Source organism: Hyla sarda, chromosome 5 (assembly GCF_029499605.1).
Source record: "Hyla sarda isolate aHylSar1 chromosome 5, aHylSar1.hap1, whole genome shotgun sequence".
NCBI classification, from domain to species: domain Eukaryota; kingdom Metazoa; phylum Chordata; class Amphibia; order Anura; family Hylidae; genus Hyla; species Hyla sarda.
In genome coordinates this window covers 270,889,495-270,912,490 of record NC_079193.1, presented here as the reverse complement: position 1 = coordinate 270,912,490, position 22,996 = coordinate 270,889,495, and the positions used below count along the sequence as shown (strand labels likewise).

The window sequence follows — 22,996 nt, the reverse complement described above, 5'->3', positions numbered from 1 at the left end:
GTAAGAGAGGTGACCAAGAGGTGACCAAGAACTAAGAAAGGTCAGCCATTACTGCAGTACTCCACCAATCTAGGCTTTATGGTAGAATGCTCAGAAAGAAGCCTCTCCTCTAAAAGACACATGGAAGCCTCCTTGGAATTTGTAAACAGGCACCTAAAGGACTCTCAGACTGTGAATAAAAAAAGAAGATTTTCTGGTCTGATGATCCCAAGGTTGAACTTTTTGGCCTCAATTCCAAGCATCATGTCTGGAGGAAACAACAACTACAATTTCCTCTCCCACCCCCATGATTAATATACAGGGCTTGGCTTTCAATCCTGTATGCCAGTCAGCACCACTAGTTTTAGTCTTCAGCTTCTAAAAATAAAATACACTTTCATAACTTTACAAACAGCGATCAGCAAAACCAAAAGACATGGTTACTTTTATCCCACTAGCACCTATCTGCTGGGACCTGGTATGGTGCCAACAACTTCCCTTTAAGGGGTTGTTTAAGAAAAAAAAAAGTCAGTAATTTTCCAGAAACTGCCCATTCTAGTCATGGGATGTGTCTATGTATTGCAGCTCAGTCCTATTAGCAAAAGCAAAACATCTTTGACACATTATTATTTTGACAAACCACAATAGAAAAGGCCAAAGTTATACTGAATATGTCTGAATATGGGTGTGATGAGACCAACCTGTGCAGAATCGGCTGGTCGGGGGACTATTCGCCACAGCAGCGTACTCCCTGGAATAGCTTGTACACTCTCCGAGTCTGGTAATGGCATTTCTTCAGGCTCCTCAGAACTTCCAGACTATTCAAAATAGACAACAATACATCATCATTGTTTAAACATAAAAAGATATAAAAGTGGTTTGCATTAACTTTAAATGGATATGTTGCTTTATTTAGAGTAATGAAATGTATTAACAAGTTAAAGAGGTATTTCGGTTTTATACATCTTATCCTCTATCCAAAGGATAGGGGATAAGATGCATGATCGCAGGTACCCAGGAGGGACCCCTGCGATCTCGGTGCAGTCCCTAGCAATTTGTGTCTCGGAGGCAGTATACGGGACAGAATCGCAGCGGGACCCCTGCGATCATACATCTTATTCCCAATCCTTTGGTTAGAGGATAAGATGTATAAAGCCGGAATACCCTTTTAACAAATAAACTTCATTAGAAGTGCACAGTTCTGTCTATCTCCCACAAAGACCTATGATTTCCAAATACAACCCGTTTGTAATGTAATGCTGGAGTTATAATCCCAGACCCTACTTTTTGAGCATATGGACACAGAATTATCTATGTGCTTTAAGCAAAAAAAAATAGTCTAAAATTATTATTATTTTTTTTTAGAGAGACTATATACAAAATTGCTTACAAAACACATCAGTTGTAAAAGTGGATTTGCTTTTAAAAGTAGCTCTCATATTGAGATAACCCTCGTCTATATGGCATGTTAAAGCATATAGCTTACGACCAACATCAATGAGCCAGAGCAGACCACAGGTTTTAATAAGAGGGTCTCTCAGTCTGGTGGATTCAACCATGTATTAGATAAATGTCTGTTCATCCAAATGGATTCCTTTTAATACTACATTTCCCTGGCTCTAAGGGAGTGTTCTCTGGCAAAAGGTCGGGTTGTCTGATGATAAAAGCACTTCAAGCATTCACTACTTTTACCAGTACAAGGGCAACAATGTTTATCCATTCATATCACTAACCTTGGAGTTTTTCCTATCATCTCCATTTTTCTTGTCATTTTTTTTGAAGGCATCAAAGGAAGCAGGATCAATACAATAGATACACTCTGTCCACTTTCCATATAGAGCAGAAAGCTTCTTTTTGCTGCATATAACATAAGGCATAAAGAATCACACAAATCCAATACACTTAAACTTGTTTTAACCCTTCCAGTTATGTTTCTAAGCAATGAGCTAACCTTACACTGAAGTCACTATATAATAATGTATTTAGCCTTATAAACTATGGGCATCTTGAAAATATACTAAGCTTTTAACATCTTTTTGATCCCATAATTCATTTTGTAGGGACAAGCAAAAAGTGAATACACCATTAAAAATTCCATCAATATACAAAGTAGGCCGTTTCTGGGGTTTATAGCTAGTATTGGGTATTGGAGTTGTCTTTGATGATCTTCTACATGCACTGACCATTTCAATAGATAATAGTACTCTATACAACTGGCCTATATTCCATGTTGTTACAACTTATGCAGTGTAAAGAGAACAAGAATAAAATGGTGAATTATATTCACCGATAATTCCTTTTCTGGAAGTCTCCACGACAGCACCCATGAGATTATCTCCTCCTCCTGATTGGGACAGGAAAAAACACTGAGAGGTTAAATTCCCCACCCCTTCCTGTCCACACCAGTGTATTTATAAAGAACACCGAAGGAAAGGAAAAAAGTGCACCAAAATACACTATAATAAAGAACCAAAGGGTGGGATGTATGGGTGCTGTCGTGGAGACTTCCAGAAAAGGAATCATCGGTGAGTATAATTCACCATTTCCCCCCACGTCTCCACGACAGCACCCATGAGAAATACCAAAGAATTTACTTAGGGAGGGACTATAGCACTGAGAACTTTACGTCCAAAGGCCATATCCTCAGAAGATAAAATGTGAACTCTATAATGTCTGGAAAAGGTATGAAGGTTTTTCCAAGTGGCAGCTTTGCAAATCTGTTCTACAGAAGCTCCGGCTCTCTCTGCCCATGATGAGGAAATTGCTCTAGTAGAATGGGCCTTCAATTGTCTATGAGGGGCTTTTCCTCTGGTCACATAAACCTCTGAAATTGCGGTCTTAATCCATCTGGCTATATAACTCCTAGAGGCTTTCTTGCCTCTATTAGGGCCAGCAAACTGAATAAACAGATTGTCATCCTTCCTCCACTGACTAGTTCTTTCAATGTAGATGAGGACAGCTCTTCTAACATCCAAAAGACTATATGATTTTTTGGATCTGAACAGAAGGATGGAACCACAATATCCTGTGATCTGTGAAAGGTAGAGACAACTTTAGGGAGGAAGTTAGGATCAAGCTTAAAAATGATTTTGTCATCCAAAATTCTAATATATGGCTCTCTGATAGAAAGAGCCTGAATTTCACCTACTCTCCTAGCTGTAGTGATGGCGATTAAAAATATAGTTTTGAGAGTCAAAAATTTTTCAGAAATAGAATCCAGAGGCTCAAAGGGATCCAAAGGAAGAGCTGCTAGAACTGTATTTAAATTCCACTGAGGACAGCTATTTAAAGTCTTAGGTCTGAGTCTGCTGGACGCTTAAATAAACCTTGAAGACGTATACAGCAGATCCTTTTGAAGAGGAAGGCAGATCCTTTTGAAGAGGAAGGCAGATGGGATCCTCTACAGCCAGAGTCTTTAACCCCTTAAGGACCGGGGGTTTTTCCGTTTTTGCATTTTCGTTTTTTGCTCCTTGCCTTTAAAAAATCATAACTCTTTCAATTTTGCACCTAAAAATCCATATGATGGCTTATTTTTTGCACCACCAATTCTACTTTGTAATGACGTCAGTCATTGTGCCCAAAAATCTACGGTGAAACGGGAAAAAAAATCATTGTGAGACAAAATTGAAAAAAAAAACGCCATTTTGTAACTTTTGGGGGCTTCCGTTTCTACGTAGTACATTTTTCGGTAAAAATGACACCTTATCTTTATTCTGTAGGTCCATATGATTAAAATGATACCCTACTTATACAGGTTTGAATTTGTCGCACTTCTGGAAAAAAATCATAACTTCATGCAGAAAAATTTATACGTTTAAAATTGTCATCTTCTGACCCCTATAACTTTTTTATTTTTCCGTGTATGGAGCGGTATGAGGGCTCATTTTTTGCGCCGTGATCTGAAGTTTTTAACGGTATCATTTTTGCATTGATAGGACTTATTGATCGCTTTTTATTCATTTTTTCATGATATAAAAAGTGACCAAAAATGCACTATTTTGGACTTTGGAATTTTTTTGCGCGCACGCCATTGACCGAGCGGTTTAATTAACGATATATTTTTATAATTCGGACATTTCCGCACGCGGCGATACCATTTATGTTTATTTTTATTTACACTGTGTTTTTTCTTTTATGGGAAAAGGGGGGTGATTCAAACTTTTAATAGGGAAGGGGTTAAATGATGTTTATTCACTTTTTTTTTGCACTTTTTTTTTGCAGTGTTATAGGTCCCATAGGGACCTATAACACTGCACACACTGATCTTTTACATTGATCACTGGTTTCTCATAAGAAACCAGTGATCGATGATTCTGCCGCATGCCTGGATCTCAGGCACTGAGCAGTCATTCGGCGATCGGACAGCGAGGAGGCAGGTAGGGGCCCTCCCGCTGTCCTGTCAGCTGTTCGGGATGCCGCGATTTCACCGCGGCTATCCCGAACAGCCCACTGAGCTAGCCGGCATGCTTTCGGTTTCACTTTAGACGCGGCGTTCAACTTTGAACGCCGCGTCTAAAGGGTTAATAGCGCGCGGCACAGCGATCAATGCCGCGCGCTATTAGCCACGGGTCCCGGCCGTTGTTAGAGGCCGGGCCCGAACCGCTATGACGCGGGGCCACGCCGTGGCCCCGCGTTATAGATCGGGAGTGGACACATGACGTTCCAGTACGTCATGTGTCCTTAAGGGGTTAATAGAGAGAACCAGCTCCTCTTTGGCCAGTATGGAGCTACTAGGATTAGAATGCAATGATAGTTCATTAACTTCTGAAGGACCCGAGATATTAGCGGCAGGGGAGGAAATGCGTATCCCATACTGAATGTCCAATTCTGAGCTAATGCATCCACTGCTAGCGGAGAGTCCCTTGGATTTAGGGAATAGAATAGATCCACCTTGTGATTTCTCTTGGTTGCAAACAGATCTATTTGAGGACCCCCCCCCCCCCCCCATCTCTCCGTAATCATCCTGAATGCCCACGGAGCTAGAGACCATTCCCCTGGGTCTAATATGTGTCTGCTCAGGAAGTCCGCCTCCAAGTTCCAGACCCCTTGGTGAGATGGACTGCTGAGATAGAAAGCACCTTGTTTTCTGCCCAAGAAAATATTTGATGCGAAGTTGACTGGAGAGCCGTGTACCTTGGACCTCCCTGACGCCTTATAAAGGCCACTGCAGTCATGTTGTCCAAGAAAATGAGGATATGGCGATTTTTGCAGATCTCCGCTAACTCTTGGAGTGTCATCCATATTGCCAGTAGCTCTCTGAAGTTGGAAGATTTTCTTGCTGTCTGAGGATCCCATTTCCCTTGGACTACTCGAGACTGTGAGTGAGCACCCCATCCTCCTGCACTGGCATCCGTTGTTATGAGTAACTGGTTTGACTGAAACCAACTTACTCCCTTCTTTAAATTCTTGAACGTCCACCATCTTATATGGGTTTTTACTTTAGTGGGAATTATCACTCTTCTGTCTAAAGCTTTCTGAGACTTGTCCCAAATGGCTAGGATCCACTTTTGTAGAGGTCTGGAGTGAAACGGAGCCCAAGCTACTGATTGGATGCATGATGTCATATGACCCAGAGTGGAAATTGCTGTCCTAATTGTACAGGAATGGAGGCTTACAAACCTGGAGACTAATGCCTGCAGTAATACCCTTTTGGAATCTGGAAGAAAGGAGGTCTGGATCCTTGAATCCAAAAGGGTACCTAGGAAATTTTTCCTCTGACTGGGAATAAGATCTAATTTGTCTAGATTTAGGATCCAACCCAACTTCTGGAGAACAAATATAGCTCTCTGTAAATGAAGTTCCAGCTGAGGAACTGAGTCCCCCACTATCAGTATGTCGTCTAGATAAGGGATAATTAGAATAGACTCCTTCCTGAGAAGGGCAACCACCTCTGCTAAGACTTTGGTGAAAATTTGAGGCGCAGATGACAGGCCGAATGGGAGACAGACAAACTGAAAGTGGCGGACCCCCACTGGATGGCAAATCTCGAATTTTTTGGGGAATTTGAATGGATGGGAATGTGGTAATATGCATTGAGAAGATCGATAGTCGCCATCACCGCCCCCTCCTTTATTAACTTAACTGCAGACTTCACAGTTTCCTTCTTGAATTTTTTGTGAACCACAAATTTGTTCAGGGATTTTAGGTTTATAATTGTACGGAACTTCCCGTTTGGTTTGGAAACCAAAAACAGGGAAGAATAAGGACCTAGGCCCCTCTGAAGGAGAGGAACCTCCTGGATAGCACCCAGGGAGAGAAGGTCCCGAACACCCTTGAGAATCAATTTCTGGCTTTTTTGACAGTAACCACATACCTTGGAGGGGGAGGTGATGACAACTCGATCTGGACGCCCTGAGATATTATCTCCACTATCCAGGGATTGGGAATAAGTGACTCCCAAACCGGGGCAAAATGGGAAAGCCTTGCCCCCACTGGCCTGGCGTCATTGCTTAGGGTTGGAAGAGGACTGCCGGGGTTAGTAAAGATATTTCTACCCCTACTGCCCTTCCTGGAAGACCAATGTCCTGTTTTCCCTTTACCTCCTCTGAAGGAATGGTCTGATTGGGAAAAAAGACGAAAAGGAAACTTTTTAGGTTGGACCTTATCTAAGGGCAATTCTTTTTTATTGTCTGCTGCTTTTTCCAGAATAGAATCCAACTCTGGACCAAACAAAAATTTTCCATGAAAAGGAAGGGAGCAGAGTTTACTTTTTGAAGTCATGTCTCCCGACCAAGATTTTAACCACAGTACACGCCTAGTGGTATTAGACAAAACAGCAGTAAGAGAAGCAAGTTTTACCGATTCTGCAGAGGCATCTGATAAAAAATTAGATGCCATTTTAAGCAGAGGTAAGGATTCCAAAATCTGGTCCCTAGGGGTATCAGACTGGAGGTGGTATTCCAACTGGTCTAACCAAACTCCTAAAGTCCTGGCTACACAGGTAGAGGCTATACTAGGCCTTAACAGTGAGGAAGCAGCCTCCCAGGACCTTTTAAGCAAACTCTCTGCCTTTCTATCCATTGGCTCTTTAAGTTGTGTAGCATCCTTGAAAGGCAGAGAGGTACGCTTTACCACTTTAGCAACCGGGATATCTACTAATGGTATCAAGTCCCAGGTAGTAGAGTCTGTAACATCAAAGGGATAACGTCTTTTTAGACTCCTAGTAATAAAGGCATTCTTTTCTGGCTTAGCCCATTCATCTTTAATAATTTTATGCAAATTTGTATGAACAGGGAAAGTACAGGGCTTCCTGTCTCCTAGGCCTCCAAAAAGGTCATCCTGCATAGACTTAGTCTCTTGAACTTCCTCTAAATTCAAGGTAGTACGGACAGACTTAATTAAGGATTCTATATCATCAGAATTAAACAAGAATTTTTTTTCCACAAATTCTCCTTCTTCCAATTCTGGAGATACACTTTCTTCAGAATCCGAAAAAGACACCATTTTAGTCTTTTTTTACAGCTGAGGCATTAACCGAAGTAGTAGGAGCCACAGGGGTAACAGGTGTAAAAGAGGCCAATGCAGAGTGTATCTCTGAATGAATCATGGATTTAATTTCTTTCATAAGAGTTGGAGAATCATCTTTTATACTGATGCAATACATGATTTACACAGAGAAGATTCAGGAAACTCTTTATAGCAAATAACACATTTCTTAGGTTTAGATTTTTTTGGTTTAACCGAAGAACCTGCAGAATCCTTGTCTCCCTGCAAATACAAGGAAGAGAAGGATAAAACACCATGCAATAAAGATAGGCCAGGGCGAACCCATAGGCCCTCAGTACTCACAGATCCTGGGATCACTGGAGGATCTGGAACTTTTGCAGGTAAGCTCATGATGCAGTCTTGTATTTTCCAACGCTGGAATCAGAGAAGCTTCCATCTGGGAGAGGGGCTTCTTATAGGAAAAAAGCCGGTCTCCAGATTCAAATTCCCTGCCCGAGCGCGGCCGGAAGGGACGTCAGACGCCAGCATCTCCGGCCAGAAGAGCCGGAAGAAAACAAACTAGAAGCGCTCGCGCGAGGTGAGAACTCCTCGCTGAAGGCAGAGACCGCTGAAGGAGACCGTACAGAGACCCGTACACTATACAGTACTCCCACGGTATCCCTCCGCCTCCATGCTCCCGGAGCGGACCTACAGAGAGGACCGGACCACGGGGAGAAAAAGACAGGGGGTGTGCTATGCTCACACCCCGAGTCCGCAAGGCCCCGGTAAGGACCTTAATTTCTTCATGCAGGAGAGTAAGAACCCCCCCTGCACCTCTCAGCTCCTTCCCTGACAGGGACAGGAAAAAACACTGGTGTGGACAGGAAGGGGTGGGGAATTTAACCTCTCTGTTTTTTCCTGGGAGATAATCTCATGGGTGCTGTCGTGGAGACGTGGGGGGAAATGTCTAATAATGATAATTATTATTATAAGAAAACAATAATAAATAGTGAGAAACAAATCTCATGAATTGCAACCTCTGTAAGCCTAGATTATTCTATTCCTTGTACCGAATCATAAAATCCTGTAATCGTTTTAATAAAAAATATTCACTTACCTTTTATCTTGAATGTATCCTTCCACTTTGTGCAATTCCTTCCCAAACAGACCACAAGGTTTGAAATTTAGAATACATTTATCACCAGTCCTATAAATGTGTGATGTAAGTTACTATCTGGTCTACATAAGTATTGCCAAGTCTGGATAAAGGAATATGTCATAGATACTTACTTGTGATTAGTGATTTCCATATTGCCATACTGCTCAATCCAGAGCTTGCCAACTATTATATTATGTACACAGCAAGTAGGATTAGTCCATGTATAAGCCTCATTGTGCCTAGAAAACAGAAACCGGACATATCCCCCAAATGTCAACTAATTCACACGAAGTGTCCACAGGATTACCCTCTCTGTCATATAAAAGTTGTTTTGTTAGACATCTCCTATATAAATACTCTATTAGGGCATCCTGATTCCTTCTACACCTCTGATATGGCTTTCCCGTTTCAGCCTACATTTCCCATAATGCCTGGCTTTTCAGAAGCAGAGGGACAGACAAACACTTATCAGTGCATTAGCTCTAAGTCATATCTTTGTGCAGCAAGTGATCGATCAGCAACATAGAACTGCTATTCCCCAACTCATATTTCATAGTCTCAGTGTGTTCATATGAGATGTGGCTTTAGCCTGTCTGTTAGCTCCTATAAGCAGGGGACAGCCGTGTCAAGATGCATCTCATAAACTACATTAGAATATATGCACAAAGTGTAGAAAATGAGTATATAATTCGGCAGTTAATGAATGTAGGGACCCACCTACTATATCACTGCACTTTTGTTTCCTAAAATTGGACAGAAACGATACCTTCATCAACAATTTATAGACTGGGAGAAATACAAATTAACAAGGAGTGTATTGCTTGACGGGAATCTGAGAACGTGGAGGAATATGTTAGGTGATATAGTTCAAAGGAAGTTAGTCACACAGAAAAGGCTAATCTTTTGTCTACACAAAAAAAAAAGTACCTGATTGGTGGTCTGACTGGGGATTACATGACCCAGCTGCAATTGCAAAAGGGTTCAAAATGTATAGATGAAGCTAAACTGGGATTATGCAAATTACACCGCAGAAACACTGCTGCTGGTTTGCATTATAGGTAAATACTTCTTCAAATAAGAGATTTAAAATATCAAACCACAAACTCAAGGTGACAAAAGGACTCTGCTGAAATAATCATCATTGTATGTAAGGGGTAATTGTCAGGAACGGATACTTTTTCTATAGACATGATTGTTTTACTTACTTAAGAAGTTCCAGTGTTATTATCCCTTTCGGCTCCGCTTCAACACTCTTCCCCCAGAACTTAAGTTTTGGATAGATTGATCCATGAAATACAAAGTTATTAGAAAGACCTTCTGCATAGAAAGCGCTAATAGGTGGATGGTGGCTGACCTGTTCAGAAATTAGTCTAAATCCAAGATCTTCACTAAAATACAAACATACAGATATTCTGTAGCCTGATAGACAATAGTTTCACTGTATCCACTACATGCATGCAATATATAAAACATATTAATGGTGTAGTTACACGTACAGTATCCTGCACATATTTGATGCACAGGATTTGATGCTGCAGATTTTATGCTGCAGAGTACAATGTAAACGAATTGTATGAACACAGAATCAAATATGCAGCTTCAAATCCTGTGCATCAAATAACACACAAAAGTCAGAATGGACAACGATCCTGTTGTGACAGGAACAATGACAATTGTGTATAAACCTCTATATTCATGAGTACTTGGTACTGGAGATAAATAATAAATAATATCTGCAATTTTCTGGAGTAGCCTCTGACATTTGGTTGTATATTTAGCAGCCAAGATAGATGGATATACTGATAAACTATAACATTAAAATGACCAAACAGTATCAAGGGTTGGGATTTATCAGTCAGCAAGCAAACTGTTCTTGAAGAGGAACTGCTTAGAGTGGTCTAGGGGTGTTTTTAATTTGATTAATTTGCCCCCATCATTCACAAGATATGTAGGTTTTTGTACCCCATCTGTCAGTAAAACCTGCATGGGATGATGGGGGTAGTAGTACATGCAGAATCATTTACTCTTCAGATTCCCATAGAGGAGCGAGTGCACCACCATATCATAGCTCACAGTTCTGTGCTAAAAAGGTCCTTGCAGGTGTGTACAGCAGGAACAATAGCTGTACACTAGGATATGCACACAATGTGAACTCTGTACTGCCAGGACTTGAGAATAATTTGTAGTGTAAAAGTCCTGGCAGTACAGAGCTCACATTGGGTACATTCGACAAAACATCTGGGGGATCTGACCCAGGTCTGACCCATAGTTGCCTAACCTCGCAAATGACAGGACGCTGCTACTAACATACTGGTACCAGATACCACAGGACACCTCCAGAGGTTGTGTGGAGTACATGCCTCGGGTCAGAGCTATTTTGGCAGCATAAGGAGGACCTACACAATATTAGGCAAGTGGTTTTAATGTTATGACTTATCATTGTATATAGCATTCCTATTTTACATAGTTTTATTAACTTCTCTTACCGAACTAATTCATATGTTTCTCCAAGAAGCGGGTTGAATGGCTTCCCTGTACGTTCCCATTGTGATGCAACTGCTGAGACAGCGAAGGCGGCAACACACTAAGAAAACCAGGATACAAAAAGGTTTGCATTAAAGATGTACAAAACAGTAGTTTGGATAATATTGGATACATCCAAAGTGTCTGCCTTAAGTGTTTTTTTTTATCACTATAAAAAGTGAAGGCAATCAATCAGTTTGTCATTTTTAGTTGAAACGAATACCAACGGATCCACGCTAAAGAGCATTCCAATTATTATAATTTTTTTTTATGGCAATACTTCCAGCCATGTACTGTGTGTTCCCTGCACAGTGGGTGTGGCTAGGAGCACCGCTTTTCAGCGCAACCACTGAAGAAACATCTGTCCTTTAGTTATAAGGGCTACAGAAGCACGGAAGGTATGCACAGCTCAGCGTTTTTCCATTTTTGCATTTTCATTTTTTCCTCATCACCTTCTAAAAATCATAACTCTTTCAAATTTTGCACAAAATTCCATGATGGCTTTTTTTTTTGCGCCACCAATTCTACTTTGCAGTGCAATTAGTCATTTTACCAAAAAATCCACGGCGAAACGGAAAAAAAAATTCATTGTGCGACAAAATTGAAGAAAAGATGTCATTTTTAAATTTTGGGGGCTTCCGTTTCTACATAGTACATTTTTCGGTAAAAATTACACCTTCTCTTTATTCTTTTGGTCCATACAATTAAAATGATATCCTACTTATATAGGTTTGATTTTGTCGTACTTCGGAAACAAATAACTACATGCAGGAAAATTTATACGTTTAAAATTGTCATCTTCTGACCCCTATAACTTTTTTATTTTTCCGTGTATGGGGCGGTATGAGGGCTCATTTTTTGCGCCGTGTTCTGAAGTTTTTATCGGTTACCATTTTTGCATTGATCGGACTTTTTGATAGCTTTTTAATTTTTTATGATATAAAAAGTGACCAAAAATACGCTATTTTGGCTTAATTGGTTTAATTAACAATATATTTTTATAATTCGGACATTTCTGCACGTGGCGATACCACATATGTTTACTTTTATTTACACAGTTTTTTTTTTATGGGAAAAGGGGGTAATTCAAACTTTTATTAGAGAAGGGGTTAAATGACCTTTATTAACTGTTTTTTTTTTCACTTTTTTTTTGCAGTGCTATAGCTCCCATATGGGGCTATAACACTGCACACACTGATCTCTTGTACTGATCCCTGCAAAGCCATAGCTTTGCATGGATCATGGAGATAGCGGCTCGATTGCTCCAAGCCCGAGCTACAGGCTTGAGCAATCAAACCCAGATCAGACGTGACGGAGCAAGGTAAGGGGACCTCCGCTCGCGTCCTAGCTGTTTGGGACATCGCGGTTTTATCGCGATAGTCCCAATCAGCTCGACTGAGCTGCCGGGAAGCGTTTAATTTTCAGCACAGCGATCAACTTTGTTCGCCGCGTCTGAAGGGTTAATAGCACGCGGCACAACGATCGGTGCCGCGTGCTATTAACCCAGGATGCCGGCTATGAATAGCAGCCGGGACCGACCCGGTGTGATGCGGGGTGACGGCGCGACCCGTTTTAAACACCGGGACCAGGGCGTATAGGTACGCCCTGCGTCCTTAAGAGGTTAAAATCTAAGCTCACAAGCGGAAGACAGGTTAAAACAACATATGTGAAGAATTCACACTAAGTTGGGCCATGACTAATATGGCTACTCCAAACTACTATATATAATTTATTTATTTATGCCGAAGTACCCCTTTGAAAGGATGGGTCCTAGAGGTCAAACACCCCACCAATCAGAATATTAAAGCATAACATAACAAAATGCCATGTTATGACATCTGAATGCCCTTAAGAATAATTATACAAAATATTTTCAGTAGCCATTTTTTTATATGAGTACATACTAAAAGGGGTACTCCGATGGAAAACACTTTTTTTTTTCAATCAGTTGGTGCCAGAAAGTTATACAGATTTGTAAATTAATTCTAAAAATCTTAATCCTTCCAGTACTTCTCAGCTGCTGTATACTACAGAGGAAGTTGAGTTGTTCTTTTCTGTCTGACCACGGTGCTCTCTGCTGACACCTCTGTCCATGTCAGGAACTGTCCGGAGCAGGATCAAATCCCCATAGGAAACCTCTCCTGCTCTGGACAGTTCCTGCAGAGAGCACTGTGGTCAGACAGAAAAGAATGATACAACTTACTGTGGAACATACAGCAGCTGATAAGTCCTGGAAGGATTAAGATTTTTAAATAGAAGTAAATTACAAATCTAGGTATAGAAGATACAGAGTCCGTCACTGCAACAGTGATCACTGCGGTGAACCACGAGGACACAGGTGGATACTAACACAAGCCAATCCAACTAGGTGCTCAGTCCAAAAACACAATGATAGTAAGCACAAAGATGATGTAGAAAGTATAAGACGGCACTCACCAGGATTTACAGGCTTGCAAAAACTTTCTTTATTGCATAAGCAAAAGGTGCATAGTGGTGCGGTGTGGAGGCAGGTATCCGGCCAGGACGCCGGGGAACGAATGCACGCTGCATTCGTTCCCCGGCGTCCTGGCCGGATACCTGCCTCCACACCGCACCGCTATGCACCTTTTGCTTATGCAATAAAGAAAGTTTTTGCAAGCCTGTAAATCCCGGTGAGTGCCGTCTTATACTTTCTACATCATCTTTGTGCTTACTAATTTACAAATCTGTTTCACTTTCTAGCACCAGTTGGTTTGAAAAAAAGTTCATAGGAAAGAGCATAAGTGTTTGATCGCAAGGGTCCGACAGCTGGGACCCCCTGTGATCTCCTGAACGTGCCTCGGCTCTTATCGTGCACGGAGCATGGTCGACTTTTTGTTTCAAGATGACTCGTTCCACTTTGTTGCAATTCCTGCTACACATTACCTGCATATCCCCGTGTGTCTTTCCCCTTCCCCTTCTTCCCATACTTTGGTGTCTACATATACGTGGCAGATGCTCATATCTAAAACTGGGCACATATTGCCTGATTTTACCTTTTTTGTCATGCCGCAATATTGTACAGTTGGGCGTTTGTACTCTCCCCGAAAAAAGTGAAGTCATGAGTATTTTCTGGCATCGCATAGGATGCATTTTCCATTTCACATTCTTTTTAGAATGTCTGTTTGTAAGGCATTTCATGCTTTTGTTAATCTTATTTGTTTTTTGTTCCCTTGTCTGTCTGCTGCCAATGTCCAAAGTCCAACAATACACCTCTACAGCCTCATGTTCTTTGAAGGTATTTTGTGTCTACTGTTATTATCCTATATGTGAGTAGTGTCTTGGAACGTTAAGGGGTTGTGTTCCCCCCAAAAAGGCATGATGGTACTGAGACACCTCTGCAAACTGAATGCACGGACATGGCCCTCTTACAAAAGACTCATCTGAAAGAATGTGACTTTTTCCACATGGGTGGGCGCAGTGGTAGGATCACCTTCTGTAGATTGCAAAATAGGGGTCCCCACTTTTCTTAGTAAACGCTTTCAACCTAAAATTTTGCACACACAATGACAGTGAGGGCAGATTACATAATCTGCTGTTAGAATCTCCTAATGGGACGTTCAGTATATACAACATGTATGGGCCTAATACTACTAATGAAGCATACTTTACTTCTTTAGAATCCCAGATTCTGGCAGATCCTGTCCAGGCTAAGATTGTTGGAGACGATTTCAATTCAGTGGTAAATTCCCTAGAGGATTGATCTTCTGCCTTGGTCGGAAGTGAATCGGAACATGACCAGGTACTTTCCCCTTTGTTAGAGCATGCTTCTCTTGTTGATTCATGGAGGGTTCATAACCCGGCAGAAAGACAATTTTCCTTTTTCTCACATGCCCAATTATCCTGGTCACACATAGATTACATTTTTGTACATTCTTCCCTCCATTCCTCTGTTTTAAATGCCCAAATAGAAGATATGGTTATATTGGATCATAAACCCCTCCTACTCTGCCTTATGACAGACATCCACATGGCACAGATATACTGTGGCGCTTTCTAGCCGCTCTATACAAAGATGACTCTTTTGCTACGTTACTACATGGATGGTGGTTAGAGCACACTGTTCATAATGTGGACCATGCTGACAATGTAGCCCTGTATTGGGACACTGCTAAAGAATTCTTACAGGGGCATATCATTACGTACATAGCAGGAAAAAAAAAAAAAGGGAGCTGGCTGCTAAAGACACCAAAAGGTGATTCTCTGAGTAGAGCCTATACAAAAAATTTTAGCTGCTCCCTCGCAGATACACAAACAAAACTGGATAGCGGCTAAAGGGGAAATTGATGATTGGCTGACAAATAGGGAACAATACTACCATACTGAATTCCAGGTGCTTCTTCATCACTTTGGAAATAAGTTGGGATGCCTTTTGGCCCCTCTAGCTAAGAGGCAGAAACCGCCTGCTTCCATACGATCACTTCGAACCTCAGGAGGCACCGTTCTGACAAACCCTAGACGAATAGTAGATTATATGGGCAAATACTATGCTGATTTCCACTCCGACACTTCTTCCCCCACTCTGCCGATAGACACTCTTCTTAAAATGACCTTACCACATATATCTAAGGAACAATTAGAATCCTTGAATCCACCCATTACCCCAGACTTGGTTAAACAAACGATTAAACGACTTAAAAACCTAAAGGCTCCGGGCCCTGACGGGCTAACAGGGGAATTTTATAAACTTCTACAAGACCAAGTCACGGACACGCTCTCTGATCTTTACAATCGAATTCTACAAGGAACGGGTTCACTAGATTCGGCTTCTGTGTCGTATGTGAGACTAATTCCCAAACCAAATAAACACCGCCTTGACCCAGGAGCATACAGACCTATATCGCTCATCAATGTTGACTCCAAGATACTGTCTTCCATTATGGCAGACAGACTGTTGGCTATCATGCCGCGTCTTAGCTCTCAAGCTCAGGCGGGTTCCATTAAAAACAGACCTGCAGTTATGAACATGAGAACGGTCCATACAGTTCTAGATACTATCCATCACCGCTGTGGCCAGCCGGGCTGCCCTTCTCTGTTAACATTAGATGCCCGAATGGGATTTGATCATGTCAGCTGGTCATGGCTCGACGCAGTGCTGGATGCTATGCACATTCAAGGTGCTTTTCGCAACTTATTACAGACCATCTATGCCTCCTCGAAATCTAGAATTTTTTTTTATCCCCTACCTTCCCCTTCTATTTAACATTGCCTTAGAACCCCTAGAATGGAACATAACCACCTCCACGTTGTTTCAGGGCATCAGGGTTGGGGAAGCTGAAATTGAGGCATCACTATATGCGGATTATGTCATACTGTATATACAGGACCCTGGTAGAGATATTTCTCACATCTTAGATGCCCTGACACAGTTTGGATCTTACTCTGGTTATAGTGTAAATGTACATAAATCTTCCCTCTTACTTTTAAAAAGACCATCCACTACATATACCTTAAATGTCCGCTCTTTAGGAATACCTATTGCCTCACAGCATATCACTTATTTAGGAATAAAGATAGGGAAACTACCCCAATCCTTGTACGCCTTAAATTACCCCCCGTTAATTGCTAACATCCAGACTGAGCTACACTGTTGGCACCATTTGCCTCTATTGCTCTTAGGTCGCTGTCATTTCCTTAAGATGTGCAGTTCTGCTAAACTACTCTATCCGTTTCAAGCATCCCATTATTATTAAAGCATGCTGATGTCAAAATTTTGACTTCAACGTTAAAGACCATTTGGGCAGGAAAGAAACCCTGTATAGTCCTATGTACTTTGATGCTCTCTGTGTGGGAAGGGGGTGTGAATTTCTCTGACATTAGAAGATATAATTTAGCATGCCTCATGCGACATATTATAGACTGGTTCCATAATTCTTCTCTCTACTCCAACACACTCTTAGAATCCTCTTATGCTGCCCCATGGCATCCTTTGACACTAATGCGTTGTCCGCTTTCCTCAAGTCATCAAACAATCCTTATTCTTTATGGACACTATCGCCACCTTGATAGAATTAAGGAAGCAAATGGGTCTATAATGTGTGTTCTAAACATTTATCGCCATGGCATATACTCCAGATTTTACAATAGGTATGGAAAACCCTCTATTTCAGTTGTGGCGACAGAATGGAATCAATACCATGGGTGATCTCATGCATAAACTAGATGAACAGTGGTATACTCTGGCTGAACTAAATGCTAATTTCGATATTCCCTGTTCTCACTTTTTATAGTATAGTCAAATACACTCCTATTACAGGTCTAAACTTAAAGACCTTAGTAAAGAAGCGATCCCGACTGATATTGATTCCATTCTTACCTCCACAAGTGATAGATTTATTTCTAATTTGAATGAAAAACTTCGTAAATGGTATATACCTTCTGCGCCCAAGAAAGCGGGTAGGAAATGGGCTGTTGTCCTACAAAATCCAAGCGCTACTGAACATATTTTGGCAGGTTTAGCAGATTCCAGGATTCATATCCATAATGAAAAATAGAGGGAGACTCAAGTTAATCCATTCCGCTATTTATGCATTCACCATTCTACCATCTATAAGTAACCCTTCCAGAATAACTCACTGGCCAAAATGAAATTTACTTAAAGCTGATCTATACCAATGCATATGGCAGTGCCCACAAGTACAGGCATATTGGGTGAAGGTTTCAAATCTGTTGAACAGGATAAGCTCTTATGCTGGTACTCTGACGCACTAGGAGGCACTTTTTCATATAATAGTGAAGGAATCTCAGAGCAATTATTCCTAGGCTCATTTGCCACCAATTGCACACGCTGTCATTATGCTTGCTAAATTACATCTATTATGTAAGCGGCTCTAAGCTACACCTCCTACGATATTACATTTACTTGAAGCCCTGAAACACCTAAATGGCAGAAGTTTCTTACTACCTATCATGACACTTCACAGCTCATATCTATAGTTTGTGCCTTTGCATCTACACAAAAGGTATACTATGGCAGCTCTGGCAGGCTCCCTAGGTGCTTTCAAAATTCTTTAGCTTTCTGGCTAGTTGTTTCTGTTGGCCTATACGGAATACCTACAATTACTCCAATGACACTATTACTACAGTGACCTTTAAGGAGAATCTTTACACTGGACTTTAGATGCTGGCTGCTTGTCTGTTTGTTCCCTGTTTGTCCGTGGAGTCTGTTTCCCCTTTCTGGTTATGTAAGATAAGACTCAGTGATATACTGGTCCTTAGGGCGCACATTGTTTGAATTAGGTTAGACTAGTTTATTTCTAACTGATATATACTGGACAGCTACCTTCAGACATGATCGAGTTTTGAGGAGCCTGTCTAAAAGAAGATTTGTCACAAGATACCATTGTTATCGTCCATGTACTATTTATGGCCCATTGATGACGAACGTATTTCAGATGTAAATCAGTCCTGTTCCATTGCTGATGGTAGACTTACTTGTCTATGTAGAAGAATTCTCCTGCATATGCTGTCACACATGTATTTCACATTGTTATTACTACTTCTCTTGAAAATAAAATTGTCGTTAAAAAAAATAAAAAATTTGCAGTAAGTAAAACAGATAACTTACACATACTACGAGCCTTCTCTGCGGCCCCGTTCTCTTTTATCACCTGGCCAGAGATGTAGCGTGTAGCTTCTGGACCCAGATGCAAAATCTGAAACAGGGCCCCATATGCCAGTTATAATACTGGTCTCTTATGGGACAGATGTGCTTTGGGGCTTCCTAAGGTATCAGGGCTCCAGTGCAACTGCTACCTCTGCTACCTCTATAGCTATGCCTTTGCTCCCTGCTCAGCTCTTGTGCCATCCCTTGGGTCTTGTTCGTGCCGCCCACTCATCAATATTCATCATCATCATCATCATGAGCAGCCCAAATGGGACCCAAACGATGGTGTCAGAGGTGCGGGTAGTCTTTAAACACTCCTCCATTGTACTTAAGAGTTCATTTGCATATTGCAAGATTGTGCTTTAACAGATTAGGGTAAGGAATACACTAATTTACTCAGGTTCACTCACACTAACAACCTGTATTATCCAGGTCAGTGGAGTTCATCCATCTTTCAATTTTCCTTTAACTGTTCAGATGCTGCTGTCAAAGCTGACAGCAGGATTTAAAAGGCCAATCCTAAGCATCATTGGTGGTACAGTATTTCAGTTGTCAAGACAGCCAGATCAATGTACTGCATTTATTTGATACGTTTTTTACCGCTGGACATGTTCTTTAAGCTTGTAATTTCAAAATCAATAACACATAATGAAAACTATACAAACTGAGCAATGTTATAATTGTACCCCCCTGACAAAGACAACATGTCAATTTTAATACACAGTGAATGGTGTAAAAACAAACACACCCTGCTCCCAAATTTTCAAAAAGGTTATTTTTTTGTTCCACAATATATTTTAAATGAAGTTAAAACAAAAAAAAAATGGTTCCTCATATGGCTCTGTAGAGAAAAATGTGAAAAAAAAAATAACAAAACAAAAAAACAAGGCTAATTCAATTTCCTGGGCCGTTAAAGTTCACACACCAGTAATGAGTTCTGACCATGTGATAGACCCTTATCTGTAAGAGCTGGACACTGGTATAGGCCCCCAAGTATATCTGCATAGCCTCTGTTAGATTTCAGGACTGTTCTATTCATTCTAAAGAAACATAATACAACTACAGTATATAGCAGACCAATCACCTGCATTCTTTCCATAGGGTCTGTACATTGATTTGCTTTATGGATGAGGTATGTGTGCTCCATATACTCTGACAGGCGTTGTAGAAAGCTCAGTGGCTCATTGAAAATTACAGGCATTGTGATCTTGGATAATTCCTGTAAAGTGGAGAAGAAAGACATTTTAGATTCTTTAGAATTCTTACATTCCTGTTCTGCTTTAAAGACACACAGCTATATTAACATTATAATGATTTGGGGATTATTTTATTAACTTCTATACATATATTGTAATTTCTATAAGTATAATACTGATGTTCAACACTTTTTAATATTACCTACATTAGAGAGAATGATTGCACCAATTACATAATAGATCCTTTCTTTTGAATGTCAGAAGTAAGCTCAAAAAGAGCCTAAATATAAATGTATCCTAACATTATCACTGCCCTCCCTCTCCCACATTTTCTAATATTAAAGTGCCTTATGCTCTCTTTTCACTGATTCAGCTACAATAAAGCATAACGCGTGGTCAGAAATATCTATCTGCGCAGTTTGGCTCACTGGAGGTTACAACCTGTTTTTAATGATCTAGAGCTGCTGCTGGGGCAAAGCCACTTACACAGAGTTACACAGAGTTATGCTTTACTGCAATCAGTGGGTCCAGACCAGTTTGCTGTGGCACAGGTGAAGTGGGTTGAGGATATTCCTAATCTGTCTGAGGATATGTGGAAGGAGGTTGTCAAAACGTATTATCCTACGGTAGTTAGCGCCCGGGATATGCTTATTCAATCCAGGTTTATCCTAAGTTTGTACTATACCCCGGTTAGACTGCATCGGATGGGGTCTCGGGGTCGGAGGTCTGTTTTAGGTGTAGGAGAGAGAGAGGGACCTTTCTACATGCAGTTTGAAATTGCTCCTGAGTTGCACCCTTCTGGAGGGAGGTGATGACTTTGTCGGATCACTTAGAATTCCCCTTTGTTTTAACGCCAGAGGTGTGTCTGCTGGGGGTTGTTAACGGGTTGGAGAAGGGCTCTTATAGACGCATTTTGGTCCGATTCCTCTTGTTTTGTGCACGCAAAGTTATAGTGATGGCCTGAAAGGAGGTGTCCTCACCCCCTCTGGCTCGGTGGATAGCTCTAGTTAATAAATAGGTCCCATTATATCACGCTCTTTACATCAGTAGGAAATGTCCAAAAATATTTGACAGGGTTTGGGTTCCATGGTTGTTGCTGGATGTCTCTATGGATCCTCCGATTCGGGGTGCCTCTCCAACCTAAACTGGTTATAGGGGTGCTGAGGAGCTCATAGGTTATGTCTAGATATGTGTATGTGAATGGAATTGTCCGTGGTGTTGTCCTTGTGTGGTGTTCTTTTGTGTGGGATCCCCTTCCCTCGATTATGTTGGGTGGGGGGCGGGGGGGGGGGGAGGGTTTATGGGAAATATTTATATGTCTGTTATTCATTTGATTGGAAACCAATAAAAATATGTATAAAAATAAATAAATAAAAGGATCTGCTGTTAACATCTTGTTGTCAGGTATCAGAGGACACCCTTAGAAGTCTTGTGAGGTCCATGCCTTGAAGGGTCGTAGAATGTTTATGGCTCATTGCAAGCTGGGGTCATCCAGGGACAGAAAAACAGAGCCAATTTCTTTCAAAAACTGCTCCCCATCTGTCTCCAGGTTGGGTGTGGCTCTGCAGCTCAGTTCTATTGAAGTGAATGGAGTAAAGATGTAATACCACACACACACACAACGTGGGGACAGACGTGGAGCTGTTTATAAAAGAAATTAGCTATGTTTTCTATTCCTGGATAACCCCTGTAAGTCAATACTGCAGGCAGCAACCAGAGCTGTTTGGTACAGATGTGCTGAAGGGCATGTTGACATCACAGCCCTGGTTGCAGCCTGCTGTGGAAAGCAATCTGTCCATTCAGGTGTGTGTGATATTATATTATATATATATGCTCCGTTGTAATTATTGGTGAACCCTGCTCCTGCCGGAGGCACACAGACTACCAAACAGATCCAGGCAAAACTATGCCCACACGCGATGCCTTAATAGCTGCATAATATCGCTGTAACATCAATCACATCATGCAGCTATTGGACATGGCGCACATTTCACCCACACAAGATGAACGGCAAATGATTTTATGAACCTCCAAATGGCCCTCAGCACAAAAAAAGGTTCCCCACCCCTGCTCCGAGGGTTATGGCACAAATATAGACTGCACACCATGCAGCCGGAGGATAACTGGGACCAGATTAGTGGCTTGAATACAAAACACTTTTTCCCTTCCACGCTTTTTTCCCTTCCCTTCCATGTCCATATGTGGCTTAATCTTCGTTTACAATGCGAGTGCGCTTTCAGTAAGATTGTTTGGTTACCAATACTTATCTAAATGATATGGCACCATGGAATAAGCGAACACACATCACAAATGCAGGAAAGATTAATGGTAAACCCATTTGTAAGAAGGAAGTCATTTATTCTACAACAAAGAACACAAATGCAGCAAACAACAAGTACTTCCTACTATATAATCATTCGCTATTGTACTTGTCATTTTGTCATTTGAAATGTCTCAATGGAAACCAACAAGACTATGAAACACAAAAGCCTGAACCATGTCTGCGCCTGGAGGGAGATAAATGTTGATTTTAATGGATTTAATTGAACAGATAGAAAAGAATGTGCTTACCATTCCAATGCACTTTCTTAAAATACTCCAAATGCTGAAATCATTTCTGGAAAACATTGGGGACGGCAAAGTTGTTCTGACAAAAGAAAGATACATTGTTTAGCCATCGGACACATCACAATTCAGCAATGTAAATACCATTCTACTGCAATAAAGTCACAAGCATAGGCAAGCGATTTGTATTGGTAAAAACGGTGTTTGCCGTGCCTGCCGATATACTGATGGAACATAAAGAAAAAAAAATAAAATTATCAGCTTTCAGGAATGCAGTTATTTATTTTATTTTTTAGACAAGATGAAAAAAAACTGGTCAAATTATTTAATTTAAGCATGCAGGCATACTGATATTTCTCATAGCGATAATAGCCATTGTTTTAGACTTAAGTTGTTTAAATCCTTAAAGGGTACTCCACTTTGCCAGCATTCAGAACATTTAATTCCCGAACGTTGTGTGAGCACTGCATGTTCCGAACGCTGGCCAGTTGAGTGCCCTTTTAATGATGCCGCCTGTTTTAGGGT

General features: G+C 41.1%; 1 protein-coding gene across 7 annotated transcripts in view; it reads right to left on the bottom strand.

Moving 5' to 3' along the window:
* Positions 1-22,996, bottom strand: part of OSBPL1A (oxysterol binding protein like 1A) — a 166,047-nt gene that overhangs the window by 10,518 nt on the left and 132,533 nt on the right. For all 7 annotated transcript variants that reach the window (XM_056521726.1, XM_056521727.1, XM_056521728.1 and 4 more), the window contains 8 exons: positions 22,478-22,553; positions 19,795-19,929; positions 11,050-11,147; positions 9,769-9,951; positions 8,695-8,802; positions 8,522-8,611; positions 1,713-1,836; positions 681-797 (listed from right to left, as the gene is read on the bottom strand). In XM_056521726.1, coding sequence (XP_056377701.1) covers positions 681-797; positions 1,713-1,836; positions 8,522-8,611; positions 8,695-8,802; positions 9,769-9,951; positions 11,050-11,147; positions 19,795-19,929; positions 22,478-22,553 — 931 coding nt within the window. The remainder of the gene's footprint in view (positions 1-680; positions 798-1,712; positions 1,837-8,521; positions 8,612-8,694; positions 8,803-9,768; positions 9,952-11,049; positions 11,148-19,794; positions 19,930-22,477; positions 22,554-22,996) is intronic.